This window comes from Branchiostoma belcheri, unplaced genomic scaffold (genome assembly GCF_001625305.1).
Source record: "Branchiostoma belcheri isolate BF01 breed outbred unplaced genomic scaffold, Haploidv18h27 scaffold140, whole genome shotgun sequence".
Classification (NCBI taxonomy): domain Eukaryota; kingdom Metazoa; phylum Chordata; class Leptocardii; order Amphioxiformes; family Branchiostomatidae; genus Branchiostoma; species Branchiostoma belcheri.
Genome location: NW_017802825.1, coordinates 377,514 through 394,758, shown reverse-complemented (window position 1 = coordinate 394,758; position 17,245 = coordinate 377,514). Strand labels below are relative to the sequence as shown.

At 41.5% G+C, this 17,245-nt stretch overlaps 1 protein-coding gene across 1 annotated transcript; it reads right to left on the bottom strand.

Annotated features, from left to right (window-relative positions):
• Window positions 1-12,543: 12,543 nt before the first annotated feature.
• Window positions 12,544-14,228, bottom strand: LOC109464782 (microfibril-associated glycoprotein 4-like). Its single transcript, XM_019761855.1, has 4 exons — window positions 14,009-14,228; window positions 13,687-13,841; window positions 13,171-13,435; window positions 12,544-12,854 (listed from the first exon to the last, which is right to left on the bottom strand). The coding sequence occupies exons 1-4, from the start codon at window positions 14,226-14,228 to the stop codon at window positions 12,604-12,606; spliced, it is 891 nt and encodes a 296-aa protein (XP_019617414.1). The 3' UTR covers window positions 12,544-12,603.
• Window positions 14,229-17,245: the final 3,017 nt, after the last annotated feature.

The window sequence follows — 17,245 nt, the reverse complement described above, 5'->3', positions numbered from 1 at the left end:
CCCTAGCGGCCTGTTCTGGAATTGCAGGAGCGTTTGTTGAAAAATCTTTGAAGGAGAATAAGTCAAGAACCAGATGATGGATTGTCGTGATTTTTGGTATATGGGTAGCTGAAGTGATGCTTGACATAATTAAATGAAAATTATGCATATAAGGAGCTAATTTGCATAATTCATTGGGAAATTCTATGAATCTGCTTTGGTCAATAAAAGGACTATGAAACACTTGTGACATGTAATTGAGAACGAGAAAAACACCTGGGGATATAGATTATGTAAATGAAGACCTAATTTGCATAATTAATGGTAAATTGCTATAATTTTACAGTAGTAAGCTGGGAATTTCGTACTTGCCGCATTTGAAAGTGAAGTAAAGGTGAAAATCAGTAAACATAATTCATTCAAATCATGGCCTCATTTGCATAATTTATGAGGAAGTGACAGAGTAGCTTTTTGTTAGATAAGCTGCCATTGGGTGACGCTTTACGTGCATTGAACTTGTGATATTTGTCATTGAGAACTAGTGGAACATCAGCACATATTGATTATGTATATTTATGCAAATGAGCACACACAGAATAATGTAGTTTCTGTGACATTATATGCTAGACTGTCAGCCTGTTTGAACCGTGAAGCAAAGGTTATTTTGATATCTTAGAACAACAGCAGGTCTGACATTTGAGTACATGTAAGCGGTCTTAACGGGCCTGTCTACAGCTCCCTGTGTTATTAGGAACATGCAGGTCCCTCAGACACCTGACCTTCTGATCCCTTCCTTTCAAGTTGTGAACTGTGAGGTGACCCTAAGGTCACCACTGAGACAGTTGACAAATCACCGGAAACACAGTTAACCTTTCTCAGACACCGCTGAGGTAATAGGAGACAGCCAGGGGACAGGGAGCAGTGAAACAGATTGCGCAGTGTGTTGCAATCCAGTTGGTGCTTTTATGCAATCGTGAAAGCACGGACAGACAGAATCTCTTTTCTGCGACACGTTGTGTTAGTCTGTTCAGCCCTGATGCAGTTTTTTTTGCGCTTGCAACGTTCATGTATGTCATGGAGCGTCTACCCATCGTCAGTGTGAACACACGGTCATTGATTGCGAGCATGACGGCCACAACTGTACCAGGTAAGATCTTTTTCTTCCAAAGTTCAAACAAAATGAATGACTTTATATGGTAAATACTTGATGTAGAAATCATACCAAGATTTCCATAATGGTTTCTGCCTTAGAAACGAACAGATTTTGACATAAGAAATATTTACTATGGAGTCAGTTCGTTATCGACATTCATTTCGCCATCTGTAATAGAACAACAACAGCACAGACATTTGAGTAGATGTATTCAAGTTAAACGTTACGTTATAATTTGTGAATATGGAGCCAGTCCGTTATCGTCTTTCATTTTGCCATCTTAGGAAAACATTACACCACTGTCAGGCATTTGAGTGGATGAATTAAAGCATTCTTAAACGTTTAAACATGCGACAAGCGCTCATCTATCCTGTACCTCTATCGTTTTTTAGTAAAAGGGCCTGGATGTCGGGAACTGTATGTGGTAAAGTCTATTTTTGTTGTCGCCTTCAGATCCCTGTCTGTCCCAGCAGGAAGGGGCCATTTTAAGGGAAGCTAGCTCGTGTTCACAGCCAGGTGGTTTTTGTTACATGATCTCACAACATATTTCCCTGAAAGCTGGGTCATGACATTTCGTACTTGGTTTGACCCAGGGCCCCAATGTCCTTGGCCGTCGAGCGTGTGGAAACAATAAACAGTGAGACAGGAAAGTTTCACTTTCATACTCTATCTGCTGCCACAGCCAGGGGGTTTTCGTAAACGATATTTCCCTTAGGTGGCATTTGTAATGCATTGCAAACGATTGCATCATCCTACTTTAAACGTTTCGACAAACGGAGACCCCTTTTCATGAGAGAGTTTTAACCCGTCTCATAATGATGAACCGCACTTCAAAAGACCGTACTTGTAAACACTTTTGGTGAATGGGAAGAGGCTTTAGATTAGGATGTCTGTGAGTGAAATTTAAGTGTATGTTCTACATGTGAAGGCCTTCAAGACCTCTGTCGGACCGGCTGATGGAAATGGGACATTTTACTATCTAGTCAAGTTTACTTTCTACGTAAACAGGCGTATGTGTTGAGAGTTCCTGTACAGGATAACATCCTGAAAAATCTTTTTGTCTGTGAAAACCTAATGTAAGAAGCATTTTCATGAAGGCAACCTTAAATTTAAAGGTACAATGTGAATTCCTCTTAGGTAGCTAACGGTGTATGTAACAGTAGTTCTACCGGAGCAAACTCTTCCTTATTAGGTAGCGGGTGTAAGTCCATGTGTAATTTCTACAATTAATTGGAAATACTAAGTGAGGAAGTTACTAAGCATTATTTCTTCAACGCTGGGGCTTGACTTGCATTACACCCTTGTCACACATTGACGAATTAGGCCTTCCGAACACTAAGCTGCACACCTCGGAGCTCCCCACCATGGTTTAAATAGCATTAGATCGGGCACAAAGGTTGGCTGATCGTGAATTTGTGGGTTTGTTCCAATTACAGTCCTTTGTTATTAGCATGACTTTAGTAAAGGTGAAAAGTCATGATCACCTGATAAGACAGTGAATAGTGTTGTTACTGTGTTAGTAGCTTTTCTAATAGGAATGTTTTCTAACAGGGCAGCAATGTTGGTTGGGAACCCTCTCCCAAGTCACCTGGTAATTGGTTTGACCCAAGGCCCCAATGTCCTTGAACGTGGAAATAATAAACAGTGAGCGGGGAGGTTCACTTACTTCATACTCTGAAGGAGGAAATCACAAGGCTTAGCATATTAGAAACATTTGCGTTTGAAGCAGATGTGTAGGTCAGTTGGTTCATATTGTAGTTACTGACGACATACTGAATTACCAATGCCAGGGTGCAACGAAAGTTTTGCTGCCTTCAGCCTGTGTCCCAGCAAGTAGGGGTGATTTTGAGGGTAGCTGAGCTTGTGTGCGCTTTCTGCTGTCACAGCCAGGTGGTTTTCGTTACATGATCCCCCAAACTGTTGGCAGCTATTTCCTTACTTGGCAATGCAGAGCTGGGTCATTTCATCTCTCACTTGGTTTGACCCAGACCCCAATGTCCTTGAGGGGTTACCGTTAGGCGTGTGGAAATAATAAACAGTGACAGGGGAGGTTCATTTACTTCATTCTCTTAAAGGGGAAATCACAACCATATTAGAAACACTGAAGCAGATGTTTGGCTTTGTAGTGAGTTTATTCTGATTCAGTGATTGACAGTTTTCCCTCATTATTAATTTTTAGTTTTTAAGCGTTACCAACGAGGCTATTAGCACCACAGACACATGCAGATAGGGTACTCGATAGATTGCCATCATGGTTTATGGTTACTAGTATATGTTTTTCCTTTCTTGTGACTCCTCTGCTCTATAGAAAAGAAGAGATGGCTTTATGTCGATGAAGGTTAGACATCCAGGTAATACGATACGCCAAAAACAGTTACTCAAGCAACTGGATATGATTTTGAAAACGTCAGACGTTTCAGCTAGTATCCACTAGCTTTCGTCAGTGACTGAGATGCTTTCTGTAGTTTCTGTAATTGTGTCAATGCAACTAGTAAAACACAATGCAATTATCAGTTTAAACCCTTCTCCTTCAACCAAATGTAATATTGTCTTGGTCAAGCCTTCATCTCAAGAAACACAATATATTGGCACCGGGCATGATCTCATGAAAATCTAGTTTCGTATAGTTTAGCTTTATCTCATAGATCCTTATTAATGGAAGAAATGACGAAGAGATAAGAAAATTTAATTGTATGTTTATCTGTGAATATTTTCAGATCAAACACAGAACGGCTAGCAGGCAAAGATCAACGTTACTGAGAAGTAGACATTATACAACAAGAAATATGCCTCGGTCAAAATATAAAAGTCTGGAACAAAGAAAAAAACTGAGAGCTTCTTATATGAAAAAAGAAAGGGAGGAAGAGACACATGAGACTAGGGAGGAACGCCGTGCATCTGACCTGGCACGTAAAAAGATCAAAAGAGCACAGGAGACACCTGAGGCTAGTTCAGAACGCCGTGCAACAGACCAGGCACGCAAAAAGATCAAAAGAGCACAGGAGACACATGAGGTTAGTTCAGAACGCCGTGCAACAGACCAGGCACGCAAAAAGATCAAAAGAGCACAGGAGACACATGAGGTTAGTTCAGAACGCCGTGCAACAGACCAGGCACGCAAAAAGATCAAAAGAGCACAGGAGACACATGAGGTTAGTTCAGAACGCCGTGCATCAGACCAGGCACGCAAAAAGATCAAAAGAGCACAGGAGACACCTGAGGTTAGTTCAGAACGCCGTGCATCTGACCTGGCACGCAAAAAGATCAAAAAAGCACACGAGACACATGAGGCTAGTCAGGAGCGCCGTGCATCTGACCTGGCACGCAAAAAGAGAAAAAGATCACACGAGACACATGAGGCTACGGAGCAACGCCGTGCATCTGTGCGGGCTGGGATGACAAGACATAGAAAAGAGAAGCGAAGACAAGAAATGAGAATTGATGAATGTGCAGCATCGTTTTTGTCCAAAGTTAGCGAAGGACCAGTTTATGCATGCAGTTGCTGCTGCAGATTGCTGTACAGATCTAACGTCCTCGAAATGAAGGTACAAAAATATTCAAGAAGCGAAGCCATAGAGGACATACTTAACTCTGTCAGCTTAAATGATGATTCAGATGGTAGATCTTGGATATGCAAAACATGTCATGCAACCCTTAAAAAAGGTAAAGTTCCCATCCAATCCTGGCATAACAACTTGTCGCTAGATATCATACCACCAGAGTTAACAGACTTGCAACCCTTAGAGCTAAGACTTATTAGTCAAAGAATCCCATTTATGAAGATGGTCGGGCTGCCTAAAGGAGGGCAAAAGGCCATACATGGCAGTGCTGTAAATGTCCCATCTAAACTTCAAGCAGTAACATCACTTTTACCAAGACTACCGGAATCAGCTCAGGTCATTGCATTTAAATTGAAAAGAAAACTTTCGTACGCAGGACACTATATGTATGAGTACATTCGTCCCCAACGAGTCATCAAAGCCTTACAATGGTTAAAACAGAACAATCCCCTGTACAAAGATATCGAAATTTGCACAGATTGGCAAATGCAATGGAAAGCAGGTGATAAAGACTTATGGGATGCAATGACGCATGATAGTAACACAGAGAACCATGCAGTAGATGAGGCAGGAAACAGCTCATCAACTGAAGCTGATCATGATCAGAGGCAGGAATTAGAAGATGAAGAAGACGCAGTTGCGTTTGACAGGGAGAGTAAAATACGAGGTATTCCATATGACTCAATACTGCAAGATGAAGACCTCGCTAACTGCTATTCTGTGGCACCAGGGGAAAACGAGCAACCCTGCCCTTTTTTTATGGACGAGGACTTTGAGGTACTCGCAAACCCTGGGAAGTATCCTTTGGGTCGTGGAGGGATGACAGAAAAACGCCAACAGCACATTACGCCCAGAAAATATTTCAATCAGCGACTTTTACATAAAGACGGGAGATTTGCTAAAGACGTGGAGTATCTTTTGGCTGCCCAATATGCTGTTGAAGCAAAACAAATCAAAGATAACATTCAAATCTTCCTACGACAAACACGGGGACATACTTTCCAAAATAGAAAGATTACTGCAGGGATGATGATGAACACAGACAACGTTCAGGCAATGCTGCGCACTGATGCTGCATTGAAATTTATGAAAAATATTCGAGGATCCCCTCCATATTGGAACAACGTGCTGTTAGAATTGTTGGCGATGGTGCGACAAGTTGGGCTGCCAACGTGGTTTTTTACCTTATCTTCTGCTGATATGAAATGGCCTGAAATTATTCAAAGCATAGCGTATCAGTATGGCAAAAGGCTGTCTGTTGATGACGTAAATAACATGCAGTGGGAAGAAAAGTGCAAGTGGCTCCGGTGTAATCCGGTGACGGCTGCTCGGCAGTTTCAACATCGCTTAGATGTGTTCTTCAAAGACTTCATCAAAGGAAAGGGGCAGCCCCTAGGCCAAGTACAGGACTACATGATTCGTATTGAATTTCAGCAAAGAGGATCTCCTCATGCGCACACCATCTTGTGGATCAAGGATGCGCCACAAATTGATGTTGACAGTGATGCTGATGTCATCAGATTCATAGATAAATACCAGACATGTGCCATTCCAGGAGAGAATGACAGTGAGTTAAGAGATCTGGTTTTGTCTTTGCAGAAACATGCACACTCTTCTTCATGTCGTCGACAACAGTTATGCCGATTTCATTTTCCACACGTGCCTAGTAACAACACACTGATTGCCAGACAAAGTGACGAGATCAGTCCAGAGGTGGTAGCGGCCATCCTTAAGGAGAAAGAAGAGGTTTTGCGGCGAGTGAGAACTGTTTTAGACAGCCATGATGTTCCAGACGATGTTTCATTGAGAACTTTACTTGACAAGGCTAACGTAACTCCACAGCTGTATGAGAAGGTGTTGAAAGTGACGCAATCCGGGAAGAAAGTCATTCTACAGCGCCAACCATCGGAAAGGTTTATAAACTACTACAATCCAGACATCTTAAGGTGTTGGCGTGCAAATATGGACCTGCAGTATATCTTGGACGTCTATGCATGCATAATGTATGTCACCAGCTACATGATGAAATCGGAACGAGCCATGTCTGAACTACTGAAGAAAGTAGCGAGCGAAACTAGAGGAGAAGACACAAAAACCAAGTTGAAAAAACTTGGATCAGCTTTTCTTAATAGTAGAGAAGTCAGTGCACAAGAAGCTGCGTACAGATTGTTGTCTTTACCCCTGAAAAAGTGCAGCAGGAAAGTAGTGTTTGTGAATACTGCTTGTAAAGAAAAACGTGTGTCTATCCTTAAGCCTCAACACCTTCTCAAGGAAATGGCTGACGAGGATGACAATGTTTTCTGTACGTCATTATTGGATCGGTATGTGTCCCGACCAGTAGAAGTTAAGGATATGTGTCTTGCTGAATTTGCTGCTACTTACACAACTTGCGGTAGAAACTATTCAAGTAGCAACTCAAAGGAGTTTCAAGGTGAAGATGACGCTGCTGTTGCAAGTGATGATGAAGATGAGGATGACCAGCTCGAAAACACCTGGCCAACAGTCATCACATTGAAGAATGACATGGGGCTGATGAGAAAACGTCGACATCATTGCATCATTAGGTATGTGAACTGCTTTAGCTTTTTAATTTCTTTTTGCAATTGCTTTCATGCAAATGGTGGCATAATCATTCTCTATTTAAAGTGGCTGCAAGAATACATGTATAAGTTGTACCTAACTTGAGTTCGCAGCTACATGTACTTAGTTTTTGTCCTTTCATCTGTATTTATCACTGCGTTTTTGAATAATGCAAAAAAAAATCATTCTCCAATGTCCACAGGTTTCACAAGGAGAAAGTGGAAGGCGAGGAGAAGTATAGACAGTTGTTGATGTTGTACTTTCCGTGGGAACAAGAGGATATTGATTTAAAGGCCAACTTCCAATCATTCAAAGAACATTATGACTTTGTTAAAAACACCATTCATCAAAATGAAGCTATGTTCAGCATCAATAGTGTGAATGTGGACAAAGCCTGTGACGACATGCAGCACATGGGTCCAGTAGAAGATGTGTGGAATGAAGTTGCACCAAATGTGGAGTTTCTACAAGCAGAACAGGAAAGGGAAGGAATCATCCGAGAGAGAGACTTTCCTGATGAAGACCAGTTGGACAATATTGATTTGTCACCTGACTATAGTTCCCGGAATCACTCTGAACTACATAAACGTTTCTCAGCAGAGTTGAACAAAGACCTGATGACAACACAACAATACAGAAACATGATGAGGTCTTTAAATACCAAACAGTTAGAGTTTGTGATGTTTCATAGGCAGTGGTGTAAAAAGACGGTAATGGCACTAAAACAAGGTCAACCTGTACCACAATATACAGTCTTCCTAAGTGGACCTGGAGGTGTTGGGAAAAGCCATGTCATAAAGTTAGTGCATTACCTAACTGTGAAACTCTTAAAACTGTCTGGGCATTTCCAACCTGACGAACTTCCCATCTTGCTCACTGCTTTTACCGGAACAGCGGCTTTCTCTATCGATGGCATGACATTGCATTCTGCTCTTGGCTTGAGTTGTGGACCGAATGGAAGCAAAGACTATCTACCGGCAGGCAGTGAAAAGCTACAGACTCTTCGCTTACGTTTAAGCAAATTGAAGCTATTAGTGATTGATGAAGTGTCAATGATCGGTTCGGATCTACTGTATCACGTACACCGCCGTTTACAAGACATCTCTGGAACCAGCAACACTGACACGCGCTTTGGTGGTATCAGCATCCTGGCTGTGGGGGATCTGTTTCAACTCCAACCAGTGGGACAGAGTCATGTCTTCAGCCCTCCTTCTGATAGGTAAGTCATAAAAATCAAACTCAGTTCAAAGTACATTGTTGGTGTTTCCCCATGTCAAACAATGGGATTTGAGTAAGAATATTAACTTACCATGGTTACTATTACCATTTCCAGGTATGCAAGACTGCACGGCTCTTTGTGGGAAGAAAACTTTAAGATGATGGAATTAACACAGACCATGAGACAGAAAGATGATCAGGACTTTGCGCAGCTACTGAACCGAATCAGAACCGGGAACGTAACGAAGGATGACATCACCGTTTTGGACGCAAGGGTCATTACCAAGGAAGACAAGTGCTATCCAAAGGACGCTCTGCATGTCTTCAAGACGAACAAGGAAGTGGACGAGCATAATTCCTTGCACATACAGACTCTTGGGAATCGGATATGTAAGATACGAGCCAAGGACCAAAAGAAAGATATTCATACTGGGTTCGTGGATGTTGTGTTTTCTAACAAACCATCTGAAACTGGGGGGTTACGAGAAGTGATTTGTGTGAGCATTGGAGCAAGAGTCATGTTGACAGTAAATGTAGATGTTTCAGATGGTTTGTCAAATGGTGTGACCGGAACAGTTTTGGGTATTGAGGAGATTGGAAACGAAATTACAATAATCTTTGTCAAATTTGATAGTCCGCGTGTTGGCAAACAAGCCATTATGAAAAGTCAATACAAAAAAGACTATCCCGACGCAGTTCCCATTAAAAGACAGGTTGTGCAGTTTTATGTAGGGAAAGGTAGACGATCAATACAAGCACAACGAACACAATTCCCTTTGTCACTGGCATGGGCGTGCACCGTGCATAAAGTACAAGGCAAAACATTAGACAAAATAGTAGTTTCTATGGAGGGCAAATTTATGCCAGGACAAGCATATGTTGCCTTAAGCCGTGTGAAGAGTTTGGAAGATCTGCATTTGTTGTCATTTAATTCAAACGCCATACGTGTCAACTCTGCAGTCGTAGACGAAATGCTTCGTCTTCGCTCAGAACCTGTATCTACTGTGCAAACAGCACTGCCTTTAAGTACCGGTAATTCTGATGTCATCCTGAAAGTCGCATTGCTCAACATACGATCATACCAGGCACACGTAGAGGATTTCAAAGACACAATTGGACTTGATGTATGCTGCTTTGTGGAAACACATTTGCAAAAAGGACAGCAAGTTGATTTACCTGTACCATGGTTGGAATGTGCTAGGTGTGAAAGACCTCCCATGATGAAAGGAGGTGGTGTCATGACACTTGCTAAGGACAGCATTATTACCACTCAACTGCCTATTGATGTAGATGGATTAGAGTTCACAGCTGTTGGAGTGGAGAAAAATGGGAAACGTTGTAATATCATCACAATATACAGACCACTGTCAAATTCTTTGGTAGATTTCATTGAGCAGTTAACAACTGTAGTAGGGTCGATTGATAACAACATTCCTACTATTGTCCATGGCGATTTCAATATTGACCTATTACAGACTACCACACACCAAGTCCTGGAGGTCATGGATAGGCTTGGATTTACCCAACAAGTTAAAGTACCAACAACTGATTATGCATCGCTGCTAGATCATGTCTATGTACAGTCAAATTGCTGTGTAAAGGTTAATATTATGGACATTTATTACTCTGACCATGATATGGTATCAACATCTATTGTGTTGTAACCCTTTTCTCTTAATCGCAAAGAAATAGAACAATTATAACTATATATATATATATTTCTGTTTGAATGTGTTTGTCAAAATTATATTACATGTGTCTTTCAAATCTACAGTGTAAGAACACTGTTATCAATGTTGATTTGTATATATGTGTATCAGGTGTAATAAATATATATGTATATATATGTATGTGTGTACGGATGTAAATATATATAAATATATATATATATATATATATGTATATATATGCCACTGAGGTTTGTATACTGACGACAACTGATAACACAGAACATTAAAAATCCTGCGCAGAAGAATACTGTTACCATTGAAATACTTTGTTTCTTTCCGTTGATAATATTTTAGGTTGAAATAAGGTTGTACGCTCTCGTCTGAGCATACTTCTCCCATCCCATCTACTCCGTCCTAAATCATGCGGAGTAACAGAGTACAAAACTGATTGTCACATAATCGAAAGTTAATTGCCACTAAAGATATGGAGGGAGTTTGATTTAAACATTGTAATAATTCCGGATACAACAGCCAGTATCTCTGTTCCTATATCGAGTACCTCCACAAATCTAATCAATATGACCTAATCTCCTGGTATCCCATGAGTAAAAGTACCTAACTAACACACATTACCACCTCGTTTCCACAATGTTTACTTATGTTGGAAATGTGTGGTCGTAGAACTCTTCGTAATGACAAAAATATTTCATTTCGTCACAATGGATAACATCATTTGGCGAAGGTGTGAAATCGTTGAACTCTTGTTATTTTTAGAATGCCATTAGTGATAAGATATTTAATCAGTTGATTATAAACTAACATTTCGCAAAGTTTTGACATGTTTGACAAGACTGAGATTGGACGGTAGTTGTTAAGGGATGAGATTGAGAAGTTGAGTCTCTACCTTTGGAAATAGGGGTTACCTTGGCTACTTTGTCCTAGTTGTTACTTTTCCACTTTGTAACAACTTGCAGTTTATAGATTCTTTCTGTAGTGTGTGATTAGGTCACATGATGAAACTGCATTTTAATAAATACACATCAACACGTATTTGTAGTTCATGTTGTTGTATCTTCGAATCCTGGGTGTAGTGGTATGTATATAAATGTCAGTTGTATGTATATAATTGTCACAGTAGAGATGAAAATCCAGTAGAGTTGCCAACTCTACTGGATTTCCATCTCTACTGTGACATTTATATACACCACTAATACACGATATTTTAATAAAGTAATAGATTAATGTACACTAGTGTATTTTAGGAGATCCCCTCCATATACACGGGTAGAGAACCGTAGCATCCAGAAGAGTTCGGAAGGGAGAAACACGTATAATTTGTTTTTACCCAAAGGCTAAATAAAAGGAAAGTAACAAAGATACCTCCTGTGATTATTGTCTGTCTAGTGACATGAGGGCATGATACACAAATAACTCACCGATCCAGAGCGTAATCCCTCTGAATACTTCAATGCTATGTTGCACACATAAAATGACTACCCCCTATTTTGCTACTAAACACTACACATTGTCATTGTGTAAAAAAGGAGCAGTCTGGTTACCAAACCTATCATAGCTCCCGAGTCCTACATCCTCTCCGCAAAATTTTAGGAAAGGATTTAGATCTCGGGAGCTATAGAATTGGTAAGCAGGCTAAAAGAGTTGAGCTCTTGAGGCAATCAAACATACATCACGCTCTTCTGTTCACAGTTTTAGTATTTTAGAATAGGCAGAGGGATTGTCAAGATATATTTTATTTGGAAGGTGCAAAATACTAATAAAAGACTAGTAAATAGTATGACGAAAGCCACTATACTTGTATCTCAAGATATGGGTATGGACAGGGCATGGACACAAACAGTATATTTACGTTGAGTCTCAAGTTACTGAATCTCTAATGGCAACCTTTTATTGCCTAAGGATTTTTATATATTTTCATAACATTAACTGTGTGTTTTTCATTGTGACATCTCTAATATGAAGCAAGGAGATTTAGAACATAACAGCATGAAGTTAGAAATCAGAGTTTTTAACTCCGTGATTACAGTTAATAACTTTTATTTTTAGCCTCATGGTCATTCTGATTTTAAATGAGAAAAAAATCACATGACATCAATAACATAAAAAGACATAGCACAACTGAACACTGCAATGTAAACGGCTTGCAATGTACGGTTCGCAATAGCCTCCTTTTCAGGCGTTCCACCCAAGAGGTGGAAAGACCAGATTCAGAGTGACACAGGGATTACTCAGCAGAGACTATTGTCCTTGACAGAACTAGCTGGAGGAACCTGACGGAGGGGAGCAAGGGGCCAGTACCTGGCCTGTGCACGTAGGCAGGGAGGGGGGGGGGCAGATCCCGGACAACGAACACGACAGATCCCGGAACGCCTGAAAAGGAGGCTAGGTTCGCATGCAGATACACATAAAAACACAACATGTGGCATTATGGAGCTGGTCGGATTTTCATCTCAGTGCGCTTCAGGGAGTAGTAATAACCCTTCCAGTGGTACCAGTTAACTCCGTCGGCGGGACTCTCATGAGTACCCAGGTGATACAGGCCGTTCAGGTTGGAGCTGTGGCAACTTTGGTACCACCACGCACCTTTGTACATCAGAGCACAGCTGCCCGGGTTGTCGTCGTTATGTCTGTCCTTGGTACTGAAAGGTTTCCCGTCATGCACCGTCAAGCTGTCTCCTGTGACAAAGACATTTATACTTTACATAACAAAACAAGATATCCTTTCCATTGATGCATGTTGGCATTATATATTCCTATAACAACATTTCTTTTAAGCTGTTTGATGCCAAATATTTTAAGCAAGTTTCCTTTTTAGCACCCCGTGCTTCAACAAGATTTTTAAATTCAAAATGGAGTGTATGTATCAATCGAGATTTAACGTTGAGAATATATATTAGCATTGAGATAAGTAAGCAAACACACAAAACAAAACCGTGTTGCCTATTTGTACGCGTCTACGATGACATAATTCGAAAACACGCCATAACCTTACCTGCAGTACCGCTGTAAGTCCCTATGTGGAGCTTGTAATTCTGTGATTCAGGTGAGATGGCAAACGTGTCGTAAGCCGCGTACGCCGTGTTCCCCTCCACATCCTCCAAATCCACCCTGAGCTGGTAGACTTTCTGCACACCCAGGCGGTACAAGTTGTCATTCCCCAGCCAGAACTCGCCGTTCAGGTTGGAAGGGAAGCCGGCCTTGTAGTCCGCCCAGCCCCGGTAGAAGTCCACGCTTCCGTCTTGGCGTCTCTGGAACAACTTTAAGAGCAACAAGGAGATCGGAGATTTTAGAAATATTCTTTCTGAATTCACGTTGTCAAGAACTCCCAGCAAATCCGTTCAACCACGTACTGCCATTCTACTCTAACTGAATAGGTACCCATAACCACAGCTAATTCTCTTAAACCAACACTTCTATACCCGAAAGTATGAAAGACACAAAGTAAGAATATTACACCCATAGATACAGCTGTAGTTTACATTGAGAAATTATAGTTTAATAGACCTACCGTCCAGCCGCCCCAGTCCGTGTCCATATCACAGACGACATTGAAGCCGCCCAGGTTGTCCCGTGGATAAACCATGTACACGCCGCTTGGCGTGGTCTCGTCGTTGTCAAGGATATCCTGACAGTCTTGGGGCTTGTCGGTGGCCGTGGCGTTGACTGAGGTACACGGTGAAGTACACAGTTATCACAAAACATTATTGATACGTAGCTTCTAAGTAATTCGAAAACACTAACCTAACATGTCCCTAACCTAACATGTTTGTTTTTAGAAAAAAAAAGCGTATCTGTAGGAATTGTGCCTTATCTTTACGAAGATAACTTGCCTTGAGACGTACTTGTCCTTGTCTGGGAAAGTTCTTTCACAGCGATTTTGAGTTTCTCCAGCTCTGCCCGAAGTGCGTCGTTATTCCCACAATTCACAACTGTATCCCCACAATTACACACACATTTCTCGTCTGACGGTGGCCTACAGACCGACTGGGCAGAGCAGAGGAACACAAACGTTACAAGGAACGTTAGGAAACCGGGAAGAGATGACGCCATGGCGGTAGGAGACTTATTTTGGGAGTGAGGAAAACACAGACTAGTCCACAAGGAAGTCTAAAGCCACAACTTGGGGTCGTGTGGGGTCGTGTGGCGCAGTCGGTAGCGCGTTCGGCTCACACCCGAGAGGTCGCGGGTTCGAACCCTGCCCATGTCACCGATGGGAAAGGCACTTTACACGACTTTTCTCACTTCACTCAGGTGTAAATGAGTACCTAGCTTCGGTTAGGGACGTCCCTCGGATAGGACGTTAATGGAGGTCCCGTGTTTGGGAGAGCCACACCCCACGCACGTTAAAGAACCCACCGCACTTATCGAAAAAAGTAGGGGACCTTCCCGGTGTGAGTGGTTCAAGCCTTACAGTCTGGTCTCGGGGTTGACATCTTTGAAGAGGTGATTGTCACCTGTTATGTCAATCCTTCCACAAATGTGGTAAATCGTCATAAAATAAAATAAAAAAACTCCAGGTGTCATTCTACACTATTGTTTACGTCCCTCAGTGTTGTATACATTTCACTCACCATTGTGTTGTAAACAATACAAGGTAGGTGTGACTTAACCGTAGGGCAGGTGAGGTGAGCCGCACAAAAGAAGTCAGCCCTGGTAACATTTCATTACCACGAAACGGTATTAACCCTCAAACACCCGTACGGGGTCCATTTGGACCCCAGGCGTATATTTTTTAAGTGCTATTTGAATTTTTTTCATTCGAAAAAAAATTCCTCAACCTCAGGAATTATTTCATCGGGATTTTAGAGGTTTGACAATTTGACAATCATATGAGGTCAAAGGTCAACCGCATGTTCATGCCTGCAGGCCTCATCCCATTTTTGCATAAATTATGATAATGAGCTGGAATTTTTTTAACACTTAATCATGCCAAAATATACCTCTTACTATGTTTAACCAATATATATGCAAAGATCACTGAAAGAATGCAAAAAGGAATATAAATTTGAAAGAAACCAAATGGGGTCCATTTGGACCCCGTTCGGGCATTAACGTCACAAAAAAAGTCTGGTGTTTGAGGGTTAATAGCACACAGAAAGGCAATAATTAAGTCCCAGGTCCATTTGCTTTACTGCATAGGGCAAAAATACCACGCTCCGTTCATTCCACTATTTTTCACTTCTGGCTCAAGGTCTCATAACACAGTATTCAGTAAAAAAGTATTTCGGGCACAACGTTTTATGCTCTCTCAGTAAAACATACGCCTGGGGTCACGATCAAAACATTATGTTGTGTTACCAGACACCTGGCGCTTACATAGACAGATCCCCCAGAACGAAGAAATGCAAATTAACATTTAACAAACATGCAGCTACTCTTTCATTGGTCGAACCACTAACCATATTATTATTTGTTTAACAGCTCATTGTGATTGGCAGGTTTGATTTTTTAAACCAATAGGCATAAAGGAAATGCACGGTGTCAAAAGAGCGTGCATTTGAATGCTATGTGTTATTACCTCCGGGTAGGGATGTATATCCCGAGCGCGGAGGTTTTGTGAGGGAAGACGAAAATTGCGTTCGCACCCGTTTCTCGCGTTTGGGTGGACGGATATGTCTGGGACTTGGTATACGTTTTGCTGTTGGGCTGTAGATGGTGCACGTTGTTTTGGTTTTTTAGTATGTGTGTTTTAGTGCGTGAAAATGATGCGTTTAGACCGCCGATGGACACCCCTTTCAGTGTGAAAGTGGGCCTCAGCTTTTGACCTTTGCATGTATAATCACCATTGAGGTCGCGACCACTGATCTGACCTTTCACACAGAGGGGTGTCAGCATTCTTTGAAACTGTTCAGATGTGAACCACATGTGCCGTCAATCAACGTCTCGTGCCTGGTGGGATCGCGCGGGTCGCAGCCAGCGAACTTCCGGGTGGGCCAATGGGTCAGGGGTCAACGCCCTCTTGCGCAATTTCGGATGTTTTCGGCTTACAAATACCGTGGTATACTGTCTCAGACGTTCTCGGGACTCGGTGTATCTTCTGTTAATGGGCTGTAGATGGTGCAGGTTTTTTTTGTTTTATTGTATATGTGTTTTGGGGCGTAAGATTATTTGTATTTCCTTTTCGTGTCTCGGACACCCGTTACTGTGTTTGTTTACATTATCGCTGGTCGCTGAGGGTCGGGCAGCCAGATTCGCCACGGGATGCCTCCTGTCCTTTCTATTTTTGGGCTCCAGTCGGCTAGGGGGGATTAGTGATTTCACACATCATTTAGCCAATTACAAACATTTCGAAACTTTTCGAAAAAAATGGTATTCGCGCGAATTCACTAGTTAATTCAAAGAACAGTCCCAACATGCACCCAACATTCTGCAACATACATTACAATACCCGGAGGTACAAAATCTACGATTTTCCTTGTATTTAGATTACGACTGGTAGGTCGAGGTAGAGGGATCATAACCTACTGTTATTATTACCTCTTATTTAAAAGAGGTAATAATAACAGTAGGTTACATGGGGCGAACGTTGGATACAGGCGGCCAATGGATACAGGACTGCTCAATATAAAGTCCCCATGCCCACCGAATCTGCTTGGAGATTAACAGTTTGTATGTGTGCCCCAGCTAGCTATCTACATCAATACATTGCACACACTGCAATGGACATACAGCACAGCAATACAGTTATATACATATTAGTATTATCATTATATGTCTATATTTCTACAAGACGACTGAAAATAAGAAAACTGAAGGGAATCCACGAATCATCATGTTATCATAGTATTTGATTAACAAGGCTAGACAAAAAACAAGTAAGTAGACAAGGCTTTGCACACAGGTGCGATGTACAGTGCACCAGCGACACCTTTTGATCTCTACATGCAATGCATACAGTTTCTTACGACCTATAGGACTGAAAAGAACGGCTGTTATTTTTTTTTTATTTGTACAATGTCCTTCTGCATGAAGCTTAGGAAATATGAATCACGAAACTAACATAATAAATTTACTAAATAAAACCTAGACTGTTGTGGACACTTCGTTTTTTGTTCTTAGTCAATCGC

Excerpts from the sequence above, each read along its gene's own strand:
- LOC109464782 (XM_019761855.1), bottom strand. The coding sequence starts at position 14,228 with ATGGCGTCATCTCTTCCCGGTTTCCTAACGTTCCTTGTAACGTTTGTG. Across the intron at positions 13,436-13,686 it reads CGGACTGGGGCGGCTGGACG|TTGTTCCAGAGACGCCAAGA; the intron begins GTAGGTCTATTA and ends TTGCTCTTAAAG. Across the intron at positions 12,855-13,170 it reads GACTTACAGCGGTACTGCAG|GAGACAGCTTGACGGTGCAT; the intron begins GTAAGGTTATGG and ends TCTTTGTCACAG.